This window comes from Chaetodon trifascialis, chromosome 2, assembly GCF_039877785.1.
Source record: "Chaetodon trifascialis isolate fChaTrf1 chromosome 2, fChaTrf1.hap1, whole genome shotgun sequence".
NCBI classification, from domain to species: Eukaryota; Metazoa; Chordata; class Actinopteri; order Chaetodontiformes; family Chaetodontidae; genus Chaetodon; species Chaetodon trifascialis.
This window is the reverse complement of record NC_092057.1, coordinates 10,266,192-10,283,556: the sequence shown is the minus strand read 5'-3', so window position 1 is coordinate 10,283,556 and position 17,365 is coordinate 10,266,192. Positions and strand designations below refer to the sequence as shown.

Here is a 17,365-nt window from a genome sequence, read left to right as displayed (position 1 = left end):
TTTTTGTTTGTTTGTTTATTTATAGGTCACGGCGGCAGCGCCTTCGTTCAGCCGTGCAGCCTGGCGTCCGGCTCCTGTCCTCCGATGTGTTCTTGCAGCAACAACATCGTGGACTGTCGAGGGAGGGGCCTCACTGCCATCCCCGCCCACCTGCCGGAGGCCATGACAGAGATGTACTTGTCACTTGATTTTGAGCTCATGTTATCTCAATATGAGTTTTGAATTATCGCACATCCCCTGTTTTTATACACTGGAACAAGAGCAAGAGCAAAGTACAGTGTTACTTGCAGTATCTAAGTGTAATGGTACTTCATCGTTCTTCTTCATGCTCTCCACTTACTCTTAATAAGCACTGAAAACTGCTTTGACTGCACACAGACTGGTTTTTGAAGTATTTAACATTCAGGAATAAGACAGGGCAGTTTATCGCGGCGGGGTGGACAAATGGAATAAATAGACCACAGGCTGCGATATGTGCTTAATGCTTAGCCAACATGTAAAACGTTTTGATGTGTGATCCAACATTTTGAGCATGTGATACAGTTTGGAGATACGAGTGATATCAACAGATTAGCACAAGACTGTTGAGACAAACAAAAACAGAGCACACAGTAGGTGTGATGCTGCCTCTTTGGTAAATGCTGCTTGTATAGAAAAAAATGGCATAAAAAGTTACTCATTGAAACATTAGCTCCGGCTAAAGCTAAAGCTTCAGTCAGTTTCTACGAGATTTTTTTTCCTTTAAGTATTTTTTGCAGTTTTTGTCCTTTTTTGTTTTTATTGGACCCCAAATTCTTCTTTTATTGTGCAAAATTACCAATTTTGCACAATAATCGTAGTAATAATCCATGAGAAATCTAAATATTTAGGATGAAATGTGACAACAGAGAGGTTCACCCACAATTTTCTGAATTTAAATTTGTCTGACATTTCCTGCAAGATATGAAGGATCTTTAGTTTCACTTTGAATGAGAATCATGCTGCAGTATTTGACAGGAGAACGGAGCTTTAAATTAATGTTGCATGTGGACAAATGTTTGAGTATTTTGAATGGAAACTCCAGACGGTCCTATTGATGGAGGGAACATCCAGCTGGCAGCTGTGCTGTGGTGTCTAACAACCTACAGGAGGCAAATCATTAATGTCTCTCTCTCTCTGTCTCTCTCTCTCTGTCTATATGTCTCTGTCTATTTTTTTGTCTCTCTGTCTCTCTCCAGTCGTTTGGAGCAGAATGGCATCAAGTCAGTTCCTCCGGGCGCCTTCACCTCTTACAAGAAGCTTCGTCGAATGTGAGTCCTCTAACCCAACAGGATACACTCTCAGAGATGAAGACTCACCAATATCATTATTTTCCCATCATAATATAAAATATAAGACAGCAGTGAAGGAACCCTTAGACAGGTTAAGTACATTGGGAGGAGATCCAGACCAGAATATTGTCCAGGAGGGCATACATCCCATCTGGCCAGGGACTGCATGGGGATAACGAGTGGGGGGACTGAAAGTGAGACGGTAGACTTAAAGTAAGATACATTTTAGATGAAGATATATTTATTAAAGAAGTTCATCATCAGCACTAACATATTTCTTCAGCTGTGATTTGCAGTGCAATTATGACGTCCAGTGATTCAATATGCTGGACATTTTTCTTCATTAGAGGTAGTTTGAGAGTCAGCTAAGCTGACACCATCCAGCCAGAGAGGCTGTGGCTTCAAGGCTCCACCCCTTCATTTCAGCGCAACCAATGAGACTACAGTATTTCAGCCTCCAGAGAGGCAATGCCCCTGAGACAATCTCCATTTTTTAAACTCTGATCTGCCAACTGGATCGTTCTCTTCTTTCTCTGTCTCCACTGTTCACCGAGCTGTGGTTTTCCTGCTCCACGTAACAAACAGCCCCAGTGGATTTTCAGCATGGAGGAGCGCTTGATTTATGTCAAGCCCATGCATTCCCCCATCAGAGGCCTTTAAAGGGTCTCACATGATGAATCAAGCACATATTACTGTGATCTGGTTGAAAAAAACGCACGTTTGACCACAATAATAATGTTTATAGCTTCATAGCCTTGTACTCTATTTTAGTTTTCTTTCTTTCTTTTCTTTCTTTGTGGCTTTTGGTCTGTCCACTCTCACTGCATCTTTCTTTCTCTTTTCTTTTGCCCATTTCCATCCTCGATCATTCTCTCTCTCCATCTCTGCCTCTCTGTGGTTTTCCTTTTCCTCTCGATCTTGTCCTTGTCTCCCCCCTCGTCATCTTACATCATCACTATGAAACCGTCCCGAGCCCTAAGAGGGGGGCTGATTACATTACCAGACTGGTTTAAGTGGTTTGTCTTAAAATTTATCATGACAGTTGAGCGACTGACATGTGGCAGCAGAACCAAGGATCTTATAATCTGACACGTTGTGGTTTGGCCGGCGGGACCAAATCAGAGTTGTAAAAACTTCAAGTTGGCCAGCGGAGCAGCTCTCGCTCTCTTAGAGAGTCAAGCTCACTTACGGTCCAGTCATCTCATGAAGTGGAGTTTCTCTTCTTTATACGTTTTTTATTTGATTCAATTTAATTTGGAGATTAGAAAAATGACCAATAAAGCCGTTCATGTATGTTTGACCCCAGAGAATCACGCACGGAAAAATGCATCACGATAAATGTGCTCAGAAACTTTCGATCCTAATGTTTTTTTATGTGGCGCTTTTGGCAAAATACGGTTACAGAGGTCTTTTCAACAACAACACGCAGATTTAAACAAAGCTATGAAATGGTCGAATAGATAATGTGAAATAGTAAAATTACAAAAGAATCACAAACACACAGATGAACACAACCATAAGCTAACTACAATAACAAGTAGGAACATCATCAGAAAAATCCCTTAAAAGCTCTTGTTTAAAAGTGAGATTTCAAGAGGTAGAAAAGGAGAAACCTGCTCTAGCTGTCCTGATGGCCACTCCTGGAAACAGGAGAGAACTACCAATTGAACTTCTTTATTTAAGCCGAAGTTGCAGTCAGTGATTTCCTGCTGTAATGGCTTACAGGATGGATAGTGATGCAAGTTGCGACCTTTGATGGCGCCCATGAAATAAGACGACACTTTTCACCTTCAAAACAAAGCAAAGTGTTTAGCGGTTCTTTCAAAGTTCAGAGGAGAAGTGTTTCTGGCTCCTGTGACTGAAGTCTGTTAGTGTTTTTGCATGTGCATTTCATTCCCAGAGACCTGAGTAACAACCAGATATCTGAGATCGCTCCTGATGCTTTCCACGGCCTCCGAGCTCTCAACTCCCTGTGAGTAGCACACAGATTGTCTGTGCGTGTGTGTGAATCAACTGTTGGAGTGTTATGGGAGTGCCTCTTCCAATATGTGTTTACATATGTCTGTATTATGGCTGTCTATACCTCCATATGCTTGCACCGCATGCATGTGTTCATGCGTCTGTTGGTCTGAATAATGCAAAAGTGGCGCCTGCTCTTTGTAAACAGAGATCCCTTATGAAATATCAGGATTTGCATCCCTCAGCGATCACAGTGGGTGGCCTGCAGGTCTGCATGTATATGCGCCTGCACTGTTTGTGTCTATGCTGTGGCATGAGACTGATGGAATATATGTGAAAACAGGTTCATTTAAGGGAAAAAGCAAACAAACATGACCTCTGCTCTGTGTGCAGGGTTCTGTATGGTAATAAGATCACTGAGCTGCCAAGCGGAGTGTTTGATGGCCTGGCCTCTGTGGAGCTGCTGTAAGTCCAAACCACAACATGCATATATTTGTCTGAGCTTATTTACACTCACTGTGTTTTACACGAAGGAATTTCAGGTGTCAGACGGCTTCAGTGTGCAGTTTTTGCTAAGTCAAAAACCGGGCATCTGAGATGTCATCAGGTTCATTATGCAGATGTTCTCTTGTGTTTATCAGGTTGCTGAATGCCAATAAGATCCACTGCATCAGAGCCTCAGTGTTCAAAGATCTGGAGAACTTGGCTTTGCTGTCGCTGTATGACAACAAAATCCAGAGTCTGGCAAAAGGAACTTTCAGCTCACTGCACAGCATCCAGACACTGTAAGAAAACACTCACACATACCATTTTAAGTTCTGTGTGGTTCACTTCTACTCCGTTCACTCTGCTCTGACTGATGTCCTGCCCCCTGTGATTTCCCATCAGCCACCTGGCCCAGAACCCCTTCGTGTGTGACTGCAATGTGAAGTGGCTGGCGGACTTTCTGCGTTCTAACCCCATAGAGACCAGCGGAGCGCGCTGCGCCAGCCCTCGCCGCCTCGCCAACAAACGCATCGCACAGATCAAGAGCAACAAGTTCCGCTGCTCTGGTCAGTGTGTGTGTGCGTGCATGCATGCGTGTGTGTGTGAGAGAGAGAGAGAGAGAGAGAGACAAAGAGAAAGAATGACAGACAGGAGTGTGAATTATCAGCTACAGTTGATAATCCAACCTGTGATTGGACCCTCATCTCGGGTTCATGACTATGGTGCTTCAACTATAAATGCATGTTGTTTCTGGCAAGAAGCTCAAGAAGAGGACACTCTAAAATCTCAAAATTTGAGGTTGCAAATTTATTATGTCTGTCTTCAACAATGATAATTGTTTAAGAAGGCAGTGTTATCAAAGATCCGGCAATTCTGTGTGATACTTTTGTATTGTGAGGTGTAATGACCATTGCAGCTTCTAGAGGGCACTAGATGGGCTAAAGTGTAGGAAATGTTCAGGTTCCAGCAGCAATACCACTATAATACCACTTCTATAGAATATAGAACATACTTTGGTTGTTTTAGATCCAAGAACCGTTATTATTTGCAGACTTTCTTGTTAAGATGACGAACAAATATGAAATGCAGCTCAAAGCTTGTTTAGCAACACAGTGAGAAGCCCTTACACTGATGAAGCGTGTGATACAAAGAGACCTCAAGAGCAAGTGTGTTTAGTCAGTTTATGTGTGAAAGTTTACAGTATTTGTTGGAAAGCGTAACAGTGTGACAGTGAGATGTTACAGTGAGTTAATGTCACGGACTGTAACTGGACACCTATAACTGAAAACTCGCGGCTGTTCCCTTCACCCACACCATGCCAGTGTGTGAAGCCAGCCCCTGGCCAGAGAAACCGTGGCAGGCTCTCTGATCACCACATAAACTGCTCCACAATGCTTTAGTCCACTGCCAGGCCTGGAAAGCTGCTTGCAGGCCGACACAACGCTTCCATAAAACAGCAAAACATGGAGACAGATCGTTTCACGCCTTCTTTCATCTTTAAAAATGTTAAAGTTTAGCGGTGCCAGTTTTATACAAGACCTCATCCAGGAGGTGCGTGTGTGTGTGTGTGTGTGTGTGTGTGTGTGTGTGTGTGTGTGTGTGTGTCTGTTTTCTTTGAAGCTTTCAAACCTTTTGACTGACATGGTTTTGTTTCTCTTTCTTTTTCATGGCAGCCAAAGAGCAGTACCACATCCCAGGTGATTATGTCTGTCTGTGTGTTCTAATATATTCTGGATTTTCATGTCTGGACATTTCATGTCTGTCAGGGCAAAATGTTTCATGGAATTACGATAAAGAGTTTGTTCAACCAAAAAAAAAACCCTCCAGTTTCCAGGGTCATTACAACTAATAATCATCATCATCATCATCATCATCATCATCATCGTCATATAAATGGTTATCGTACCATGAAAATCTTTTACCACCTAGTTTAAACACAGGAGCTTAATGAGCTGTGCTCCATGGGCATGTGTGTGTGTGCAGGCACTGAAGACAGGCGCCTGAGCTACGAGTGTAACAGTAAGCCGGTGTGTCCTGCCAAGTGTCGCTGTGAGGCAAATGTGGTCGACTGCTCCAACCTCCGCCTCACCAAGTTCCCCGAACACCTGCCGTCCTCCACTGAAGAGCTGTGAGACATAAACAAACACATACACCTGAGCAGAACACATACACCTGAGCTGAACACATGCACCTGAGCAGAACACATGCACCTGAGCAGAACACATGCACCTGAGCTGAACACATGCACCTGAGCTGAACACATGCACCTGAGCAGAACACATGCACCTGAGCAGAACACATACACCTGAGCTGAACACATACACCTGAGCAGAACACATGCACCTGAGCTGAACAAATGCACCTGAGCTGAACACATGCACCTGAGCAGAACACATGCACCTGAGCAGAACACATACACCTGAGCAGAACACATGCACCTGAGCAGAACACATACACCTGAGCTGAACACATGCACCTGAGCAGAACACATGCACCTGAGCTGAACAAATGCACCTGAGCTGAACACATGCACCTGAGCAGAACACATGCACCTGAGCAGAACACATGCACCTGAGCAGAACACATACACCTGAGCAGAACACATACACCTGAGCAGAACACATGCACCTGAGCTGAACAAATGCACCTGAGCTGAACACATGCACCTGAGCAGAACACATGCACCTGAGCAGAACACATACACCTGAGCAGAACACATACACCTGAGCTGAACACATGCACCTGAGCTGAACACATGCACCTGAGCTGAACACATGCACCTGAGCAGAACACATACACCTGAGCAGAACACATGCACCTGAGCAGAACACATGCACCTGAGCAGAACACATGCACCTGAGCAGAACACATGCACCTGAGCAGAACACATACACCTGAGCAGAACACATACACCTGAGCAGAACACATGCACCTGAGCAGAACACATGCACCTGAGCAGAACACATGCACCTGAGCAGAACACATGCACCTAAGCAGAACACATGCACCTGAGCAGAACATTTGTACTGTCTAACAGCAATAGACTGAGATATTGACTGTATATGTTTTCTGGGCTGATAATAGTGCTAGCGTACAGTATGTGGCTGGCTCTACTGATTATTTTCAGTATAGATCAATTTATTGGTTTGTTTGTTCCTTTAGTCCCTTAATGTTCAGTCCCACAAGTTCATAGAGCACAAATGAACATCTTGAAAGTGTTTGTCTGGTCAAACCAACAGTCCAAAATAAGCCACTAACAAAGATAAGCAGCAAATCTTCACTTTTAAGAAGCAGGAACCAGAAAATGTTTGACATTCTTACTCGACAAATCACAAAGAAAATGAATTTATTACCAAAGTTTTCAATACAATTTTCTCTCGATTAATTGATTGATCGATTCTATTAATTGTAATATGTGATTGGCCGATGTCAGCTGATGTTTTCGACCTCGTTGATATGTCAGTCGGGCTCCAGTATACATAATGTAACTGTGTGTGTCATATTCTATTTGGGTGATGCTTTTATTAAAAGTGCATGCATTTTAGCATGGTCAGTCCCTGTGGGGTCAGCAGTCCTGTGCACGCGCGCGCGCACACACACACACACGCTGTACACTTTATGGATATCTATGTTGACATGCTGTGTGTGGACTCATACTGCATGGATGCACACTCACTGGACAAACACACACATTCCGAACCGGCTCTTCTGCTAATGATGTTTTCGCTCTGTCCTCCTCATGTCTGCTCTCTGTGACCATCGTAGGCGTCTCAACAACAACGACCTCTCTGTGCTGGAGGCCACCGGAGCCTTCAAGGGCCTGTCGCAGCTCAAGAAAATGTAGGTCACTCAAAGCTTCAACAATGGCGAATACCCATTCAATCGTCTAAAGAAACTTCCATTGTCTCGCCTGTACTGTGACCTTTAGAGGGAAAAGAGATTCGGACTAGACTACGCTGTAGTTTGTGAAGATTTCTAATGTTTTAAACCACTCAAAACAGTAACAAGAACAAGTTCTCCTTTTTCTAAATGATCATATTCAGTCGGTGCATTGGCCTGAATCTCCAAGGATGTGAGAAAACAATAGACTGTGGGAAACGTTTCTTATTTTGGGTTTTTATCTTCTCTCCTTGCAGTAACTTGAGCAACAACAAGATCTCAGAGATTGAGGATGGGGCGTTTGAAGGCGCCTCCTCGGTGGTGGAGCTTCACCTGACAGCCAATCACCTGGAGTCTGTGAGAGGGAGCATGTTCAGAGGCATGGAGGGGCTACGCATGCTGTGAGTGCACCTCATACTCCTACTTTAATATTAGAGAAACATATGTAACTCAACTACAGCCATAAAGACCTCAGACAGGTGCAAGTTTTTTGTTATTTGTCCCCTCAACAGTACCTTAAGGCCTAATGTTCTCAAATCTGACTCTGTGTGTGTGTGTGTGTGTGTGTGTGTGTGTGTGTGTGTGTGTGTGTGTGTGTGTGTGTGTGTGTGTGTGTGTGTGTGTGTAGGATGTTAAGGAACAACAAGATCAGCTGTATCCATAATGGCAGCTTCACAGGACTGGCCAACGTCAGGCTGCTCTCCCTCTATGACAACCAGCTAAGCACCATCCTGCCCGGAGCCTTCGACACACTGCCCAACCTGTCCACACTGTGAGTGACACACACACACACACACACACACACACACACACACAAACACACACACGCATATCTCTTTTATCCTGTCTGTCTCCTGCTCTCCATCTCTTCTGTCCATCAGGAATCTTCTGGCCAATCCTTTTAACTGTGACTGCCGCCTGTCCTGGTTCGGGGCGTGGCTTCGGAGCCGACGAATCGTGACAGGGAATCCTCGCTGCCAGGGCCCCGCCTTCCTCCGAGAGATCCCTCTGCAGGACGTAGCTGTACCCGATTTCCGCTGCGAGGACGGTACGATACGCACACTCAAATATAAACACAGATATAGCATGATAGGAGCACAGCATCGTCACTGTGACATGAAACCTGTAGAGGAGCACACACACACAGATGAGCAAGAAACTACAAAATGCTCAGAGGTGGAGTTCTGAAGTTTTTATGTGACGGCAGCAGTATAACCACATCATGTGAAATATCACCTCTTGATGTTTCCATTTATAAGCTGAGCCCAGAGCCTCCTATATGTGTGCTCAGGTTCAGTTCTGGAGGACAGCAGCTGCGCTCCGGGGCCACAGTGTCCCAGCCAGTGTACCTGTATGGACGCGGTGGTCCGCTGCAGCAACAAACACCTGCAGGCTCTGCCCAGAGGACTCCCCCGCAACGTCACCGAACTGTGAGTCTGACAACAGAACCACAGCAGCTTTTTGAATTTAATTAAAAAAACAGTATCAGGAAATTAAAGCATATGAATTCGTGTACTGCGAATACAGCGACATTATGTACAGTAAAAGTTGTAACTGTTATTTTCTCACCAGCAATTTTTATCTTCCCTGATTAAAAGTTTGTCATTATGGGTGGTGAGGCAGTTAGTACACAGTGTGAGGCCGACAGACAAATTGAAATTCTATTTGAAAAACTTTTTTTTTTTTTTTAATCAATGCTCTGATTGTTTGCCTGCAGTAACCATGCACTTTACTTTGCCATATGCTAATGTAATTATATTCATTCAAGGGGAAGAAGCCGTTTGACTTCATGCAGACGTGATTATGTGTGAATCAGCGATTTGTTATTCAGAAATGATCACAGAATTTCCTTAATGGAGGTTTGAAATTATCATTCAGCAGAGATGCACAACTCGTCTCTCTCTTGTCCTCTCAGGTATCTGGATGGTAACCAGTTCACCAGTGTTCCTAAGGAGCTAGCCTCTTTCAAATACCTGCAGCTTGTGTAAGAGGCCCTCAACTGCACATTGATGTACCTCGTCACACTCCCTCAACCCTCAGCTACACCTGCAGTCACTCTACTGATGCTTTTTTCATTGGTGTCTTTGATTAAGAAGCTTTGCAGTTACACAGACATTTTATTGTTTTGTCTCTACTCTTGTGCATTGAAGTGAAGGTTCAAGTGCTGACTTCTAGCTTTAACAGTGGACAGTGAAGGACTTGTAGCTCATATTATACATGATCCTAGTTATAGGACAGTGCAGCAGGACAGCAATTCCAAATATACAGACAAGCTAACGAAGGACTGTAGGGCAATGAGTGGTATGATCCCGACAGTTCTATCTGGCTGATCACATGTATCACTGCTAGGGAGCAGACTGAAGGCAAAAAGCCCCCAAAACAAGCACGAAGTGAAGCTGGCTTCAGGACAGGCCTGATAGAGAGTTGCCTTAGAAAGAATGTGCCTGTATTTCTGAGTAAGCCCAGCAGGGGGAGCTGTGGACCGTGTAGTTAAAGTCCAGCTCATTTCAAAAAAGCCTGTGTGTTAATGAAGTACCACAAACAAGCAAACGTCAAGTGATCAAGTCAATTCAGTGGTTAGCAGCATTTTAGCATCTTGTAATGTATCTGTGTGAGAGAATGTGTGTGTGTTAACATATTCTAATGTGTGTGTGTGTGTGTGTGTATTGACTGGAATTTACCTTTTTCCCCTGCAGAGATCTGAGCAACAATAAAATTAGCTCCCTTTCTGATGACTCCTTCTCTAACATGAGCCAGCTCACCACTCTGTGAGTCTGCACACACACACACACACACACACACACACACACATACATAATGTATGAAATGTTAAAGGAGAAACTCTAAATTAATGATCTGATCTCATGTCTCTGACAGAAAAAGTATATGTATCTCTTGAGATAAGGTATGAACAGTGTCCAGTAATGTTAACCATACGAATTCATCAGTTTGACACGCAAAGTTTAGTGTGTCTGACATGAACTGTGACACGTGGAGCAGTGCAGTGTTCATACTGACGGTGTCTTAGAGTGTGTTGCTTTTCCTCCTGCAGGATCCTCAGTTACAACTCTCTACGCTGTATCCCCCCTCTGGCACTGGGTGGCCTGCGCTCTCTGAGACTGCTGTGAGCTCACACACACACACACACACACACACACACACACACACACACACACACACACACACACACACACACACACACACACACACACACACACACACACATATACACACCATACATGTGTGCCATTGGCTAAACCAATTACAACAAACCATCATCTGTTTTTGGACTTGGAATAATTCTCTGCTGTTGAGCTGGATGAGAGCTGTCAGTCATTATGGCCTCTGAGTTTCCGGTTTAACAGCTCTTGACCATTTTTGACCCTCAGCTGTGTCTATCTTTTAGCTCTCTCCATGGCAACGACATCTCAGAGCTGCAGCAGGGCATCTTCAGTGACGTGGCCTCCCTGTCTCACCTGTAAGTACTCAAATATACATGTTGTACACACACATGCACATACATGACAATGACAGCACCAGCTGCGTGTAATGGTCAGAAGGGTGAGTCCTCACTGACAGAATGAGGTCACTGTGCGTGCGTGCGTGCGTGCGTGCGTGCGTGCGTGCGTGCGTGCGTGCGTGCGTGCGTGCGTGTGTGTGTGTGTGTGTTTGATCCATGCTCGTTCCCTCCTAGAGAGTCCAGTTCTCTGTGAGTGAGTGGTTTCAAGTGGTTGCCCAGTGGATTGAATTAGCTGGAAGGATCCATCGTTTCCCACGGGTCTATTGATCTGAGTCGTGTGTGTGTGTGTGTGTGTGTGTGTGTGTGTGTGTGTGTGTGTGTGTGTGTGTGTGTGTGTGTGTGTGTGTGTGTGTGTGTGTGTTTGTCTGCATATACAGTGTCATCATCTTCAGTCAAGCATGACCCATGTGAGTCAATCTGAGGATCTACAGCAAGTGTGGAAGGAGGAGAGGAGGGAGGGGGGGTTCAGGATGAAGAGGAATGGGGAAGGGATGGATGGATGGCAGGAGGAGGGAAAAGGATGTTAACTGCAGGTGAAGAGAGGAGGGAGGGTGTATTTTTATTTTTGTCTCCTGAGGCGTGACAACAATCCTGAAATAGGATGCTGCTGACGTTCGGGCAGGTTAATAAATCAAGTTGTGAAATGATCTCTTCTAACGAATTCCAGAGTTAAGACTGACCATTTTTTGGCTTTTGAGGTTCCTCCCTGGTGCATCGTCATATTTAGCAATAGAAATCCAACATTTCATGGCTTCGTGAGGCCACAATACCGCATTTTTTTGTATTTGGTACCAATCAAATTGATTAGATTTTATGGAAAAGAATGCCAAAAGTCAAATTGTAATGAGTGATACATTTGTTTTTCACTTTCAGGCTGTATGTCATCTTACTTACCTGGAAGGGATGCAGTTTTTTTTTAAGAAACTGAAGAAAAAATATAGATTTCTTTCAGTTTAAGTGTTGGTAGTTTATCATTTCGTTCCAAATTAATTGGTATGAAGTGGGGACATGGTGCTGTCAGTACAGCAAGAGAGCAGGAGCACAGGGACGCAGATATCACACATGTTTTTAAGCCAGATCATCTAAAGCAAAACTCTTATCTTGAGGTGTTACTCAAAGTGTGTGTGCCAGCTGCCATCTCTGACAACAGAAATCTGTGTGCACACATCTACAGTAAGTGCAGTGCAATAGGTCAAAACTGAACCAGGATGTCAGTCTACAAAACTAATGGATGTTTACTCAAATGAAACAACCTCTGTGATCATCTGGCTGCTGCTGTTCTTTGTCTCGCTGGACTGAGCTCATCCCCACATCTCAGCAGTCCTGATGTTGTTATCAGAACAACAGAAGTTATGAATAAAACAATAAGCAGTAATGTAAACCACAGTATGCCTCTGTTGACTTCTAGAAGGATCGGTCGGTCTGTCTGTCTGTCTGTCTGTCTGTCTGTCTGTCTGTCTGTCTGTCTGTCTGTCTGTCTGTCTGTCGGTGGCAGACTGGAGGTGGAGGTGTGGTGATGCTGTGATATTCTGTTTTCCTCCTCGTCACTTGTTCCTGATGGAGTCGAATTGACTGAAGAGAATAGAACATTATATCATGTGACTCTGACACCCTGACCTTGCTCTGTGTGTGTGTGTGTGTGTGTGTGTGTGTGTGTGTGTGTGTGTGTGTGTGTGTGTGTGTGTGCATGCGTGCTTGTGTGTACGTGTGCGTGAGTTACATTACATGAGTGATATTTGATCCCACGTTTGTCTCTCATAATCTTATGAAGTGAATCAATGGATCCAAATGAACTTAATTATCTCCATGATAAAGTGCGTGCATATGTGGGTGTGTGTTTGCGCATACATAGATGTGTGCGTGTGCATACGTAGATGTGTGTCTCACTGTCTGTATCGGAGCAGAGCTGTGAGGACTTAGAGCTCCACCATGTGGCCTTAAAAATTACTGCAGAAATGTTGATACAAGTCAATGAACTTTTCTTTCTTTCCTCTTCTTTGTTTCTTTCTTTCTCTTTTTCATCCATCTGTCGACCTTTCATTCTTTCATTCCTTTTATCCTTCTTTCTCTTCCTTCTATTCCTTTTCTCCTGCTTTTTATTTTCTTCCTCACACCTTTTCTTTTTCCTCTTCCCTCTATTTTGTTGCCTTTTCTTTCTCCTTACCATTGCTTCTCCTTCCTTTCATACCCTCTCTCTCACTTTCCAGCCCTCCCACCTTTCTCATCTTTTCTTTGTCTCATTCCCCTCTTCCCTCATCTTAGTTATCTCCTTTTTCCTCCCATCCACATCATACTGCTTATTTCCTTCATTTCACTCCCCCTCTATTTTCTTCTTCTCAAGACCTTAACTCATTCATTTCTTGCCTCCTCCCTATTCCTTTCTTTTAATCTGCCCTTTCTTTCTAAACCTGAGACCCTTCCCTCAGTCAGTGAGTTGACTCTTTGGCTCTGTTTCTTTTTATCAGAGCGATCGGAGCCAACCCTCTGTACTGTGACTGCCGTCTTCTCTGGCTGTCAGACTGGGTGAAGAGCGGTTATAAGGAGCCCGGCATCGCCCGCTGTGCCGGACCCCGCGGTATGGAGGGCAAGCTGCTGCTCACCACCCCAGCCGACAAGTTCCAGTGCGTGGGTAAGCCGGCAGGAAGCCACACTGACACGAAGACACACTTTTACAACAGTCGCTTCATGTCTGCACTGACGGGTTTGATTACCTTTGTTCTCACAGTAAGAATATTTTACCAGGTTCGTGCTTTCTAAATCAAAGTGACCCGACCTGCTGTTTCAAATCTATTCTCATAATATCATCAGTGGTCTTTCAATGATTTGGGATGAATACAAAGCTAATTTGCTGTTTTAATTCATTAAGTCGTTTAATTTGCGAAACGATCCAAGAGACCAAACACCCATATGCTGCTGCTTCGCAATAGATGATATTTAACAAAAGAAAGCGTTTTCATCTGCGTGACCTTCATCAGGAGTTGGCAGCTTTCACTCCCACACACCTGTCACAGCTGAGGATGCTACAGTGCACTGAAGTAAAAATCTGCAGAAAATTGCCTTAATAAATGACTTGTAAATTTTGCTGAAGACACATCAAAAGCCTAATTCCCTGTTTTCTGTTTCATACACCAGGCCTCTGTTAGGATATGAGCAATGCTTGGTTTTGTGTGTAAGTTCAGAGATCTGATGTTTTCAGTCATATGAAAGCAAGTGAGCTGTGGCTTTAATAATATTCGTACAATTAAAATAGCTTATTTGTCAGGTTGATTTAGTTTGTTTTAAACCGATGACTTTTTTTTTGACCTTTCACGTGTTTCACCTTAAATCTCTCGTCACACCTCGATTCCACAGCAGAGCCAGACTGATATTGAGTTTTTGAGGCTGATAATTATATTGATTGAAGAGAGTTAAAAGTATATTTGGATATATTTTTAAATTAATACATAACTAAACAACATAGTCCTTAAATTTTAATGTTAAAGATTTTTTCCAGCTGGGAAAAAAAAAAAAAACTTGGAAAAACAGAAATGCTGATTCTCAATGATCTCAAACACATCATTTCTCCACCGCAAATTACTGCTACTTATCGGACGACGGGCAGATAATGACACATCAGTAATAACAACAATCATCTCTGTTATGCAGATGATACACAGCTTTAAGTATGTTCCACTCAAATCCAGCTGAATCAGTTTAGTAATCTGCTTTCCTGCTTCACTGATATTAAATTGCAAATTGCTGCAATTATTTAGTCCTTTTATCCAGAGCTCTTTACAGTTTGCCTCTCATTCAACCATTCACACGCTGAGCTAACCGTGCATGATGCTGCCCTGGTTATTTGGGAAATTTCAGTTTCATTGTGGACATGTAAACAGGAGGAGCCAGGGATCAAACCAGCGCCCCTGTGATTGAGCCACAGCTGTCATCTTCCTAAATTTCAATGATAAACTAAAACCAGCCCCAACCGGATGTTATCTTTATGCTCAAACATGTCTTCCATACATGAAATCCATCACTTCTTCTGCTGACCCCAGAAGGAGCAGCTTCCCCACCCTGTTTGGCTCTTTTGACAGACAAAGTAAAAATACACTGATACCTCCTGACAGTGATCACACTAATGTCTTGATAACGACCTTTTTAACTTGCGTCTGTGTCTGTGTGTATGTGTGCGTTTGTGTGTGTTGTCAGGTCCGGTAGACGCGTCTGTTCAGGCCAAGTGCAGCCCATGTGTGGCCTCTCCCTGCCAGAACCAGGGTGTCTGCAAAGTGGACCACACACGCCTGTACACCTGCACCTGCAAGTCTGGCTTCACGGTATGCAACCATGTGTGTGTGTGTGTGTGTGTGTGTGTGTGTGTGTGTGTGTGTGTGTGTGTGTGTTGTGCACGTGCAGAGAGGCTCGTGTGATCTAGTTAGTGAATTTGTCGTTTTTTTGTCGGCACCTCGTGACATCTAATCAAAATGGTTCTTCCTCTAAACACACAACAATCAAGCCAAAGCTGAATGTTTAAAGCCACTGATGCAGTTTTTATGTGTGTTTGCGTGTTGTTAGTGATTATTTTAAGCCCACATCTGCCTCTGATAATCCCATCAAATTACTCAGATGACCAGATCTGATGTTGTACGCAATATTTAATTTATCTATATGTAATGTTTGTGCGTGTGTGTGTGTGTGTGTGTGATATTTCAGGGTAAACACTGCGAGACTCCAGTTGATGCTTGTGTCAGTAATCCCTGCACCAACGGAGGAATCTGCCTGAGTGACGAACAGACCAGAGGGTTCAGGTAACAAGTCTTAAAACGCCCCACAAATCAAACTGTAGACGTGCACCCAGTGTGAAAGCTTCTCCTACAACGTCCGATGAAACCAACAAAAGATGGCTGCTTACTGTTGCTTCTTCAGGACTTTTTAAGTCTTTGATATCCTTGCAGACTTGCTGTCTTTAGCCACATGAGCAGAAAAGTAGTAGGAATGGCAATGGAGGTCTAAGACCCAAATATCTCAATAACTATTGGATTGATTGCCATGAACTATGGTAGACGGTGGTCGTGGTCCTAATGGCATCAATGTCTTTGGCGATTCTCAGAGTTTTCATCTAGCGCCACCAACAGGTCAAAAAGTGCCACTTGTCCAATGGTTTATCTCATGACACAATACTCTGAAAAGCAATGAGAGAAATCACGCCACCTTCAGTTGCAGCATAAGCTAAAAGCTAATCTAACATGCTAACAGAGAGCACAGCACATTTATGGATGTTGATATGTTAAAATTAGCACACATAAATATAACATACATATATAAATGCAATATGAGCATGCTAACATATGGAATGATGTTTTTTTTATATATAAGAATTTAATGATGCGGTATATGAGTATTTCTGCTTCATTCTGAACCACTTGAACCGCTTTCTGCTGCCTGCAGAATAAAAATCAGCGAGATGAGTTAAAATTGTCGAGGTGGGAAATGAAAAATAAATGAGCTTTCACAGTTTCCTGGTTTCTAACAGGCTTTTATTGAGAGAATGTTTTGTGAAGTTCCTGAATTGAAAGCAGCATGACAGCATCAGCTGCTCTGGGATTAGACTGCCACCAGACACAACAACAGGTTTTGTCTTTGTTTGATCACATGAAGCGCTAATAGGCCAAGTTGGTTATCGGTAATTAATTTGCATATTGTAGTGAAATGAATTGCTTTTACATGTTTATCTCTTCAAGTTTGTTTGTGTTTGTTCTTTTTCCGTGTTTCATGCCGCTGTGAGTGTTACAGTTTATCTGTGTCTTTGTTTTTATTTGTTCAGCTGTGCATGTGCGTTTGGTTTCCATGGTACTTTCTGCGAGGTGAACGTGGACGATTGTCAGGACCACGGATGTGAGAACGGCGCCACCTGTGTGGACGGAGTGGGCAACTACACCTGTTTGTGTCCTCCAAACTACACAGGTATGGCTTTCCTCACTCCACTTCCTCCGTCTGCTCAGTCATTTTCATGAGGAAACGATAACGCCGAAGTGTTGGGAAAATGATCTTCTCTGAAAGTAACTCAAGTAACAAACTGTTACTCTTTGTCTCATCTCATTCTCAGGTCTGCTTTGTGAGGAAGAGGAGGGTGTGTGCTCTCCAGGTAGAAACCCCTGTCAGCATCAGTCCACCTGCATCAGCACTCCTACCGGCCCCAGGTGACCACGCACGCACGCACGCACGCACGCACGCA

At 43.7% G+C, this 17,365-nt stretch overlaps 1 protein-coding gene across 2 annotated transcripts in view; it reads left to right on the top strand.

Annotated features, from left to right (window-relative positions):
• Positions 1-17,365, top strand: part of LOC139343749 (slit homolog 1 protein-like) — a 56,518-nt gene that overhangs the window by 30,513 nt on the left and 8,640 nt on the right. For both annotated transcript variants that reach the window (XM_070981531.1, XM_070981539.1), the window contains exons 9-30: positions 26-173; positions 1,218-1,289; positions 3,211-3,282; positions 3,663-3,734; positions 3,911-4,054; positions 4,158-4,321; positions 5,429-5,452; positions 5,739-5,883; positions 7,521-7,595; positions 7,892-8,035; positions 8,263-8,406; positions 8,516-8,682; positions 8,926-9,064; positions 9,550-9,618; positions 10,331-10,402; positions 10,687-10,758; positions 11,041-11,112; positions 13,620-13,783; positions 15,343-15,467; positions 15,844-15,938; positions 16,955-17,094; positions 17,237-17,330. In XM_070981531.1, coding sequence (XP_070837632.1) covers positions 26-173; positions 1,218-1,289; positions 3,211-3,282; positions 3,663-3,734; positions 3,911-4,054; positions 4,158-4,321; positions 5,429-5,452; positions 5,739-5,883; positions 7,521-7,595; positions 7,892-8,035; positions 8,263-8,406; positions 8,516-8,682; positions 8,926-9,064; positions 9,550-9,618; positions 10,331-10,402; positions 10,687-10,758; positions 11,041-11,112; positions 13,620-13,783; positions 15,343-15,467; positions 15,844-15,938; positions 16,955-17,094; positions 17,237-17,330 — 2,413 coding nt within the window. The remainder of the gene's footprint in view (positions 1-25; positions 174-1,217; positions 1,290-3,210; positions 3,283-3,662; positions 3,735-3,910; positions 4,055-4,157; positions 4,322-5,428; positions 5,453-5,738; positions 5,884-7,520; positions 7,596-7,891; positions 8,036-8,262; positions 8,407-8,515; positions 8,683-8,925; positions 9,065-9,549; positions 9,619-10,330; positions 10,403-10,686; positions 10,759-11,040; positions 11,113-13,619; positions 13,784-15,342; positions 15,468-15,843; positions 15,939-16,954; positions 17,095-17,236; positions 17,331-17,365) is intronic.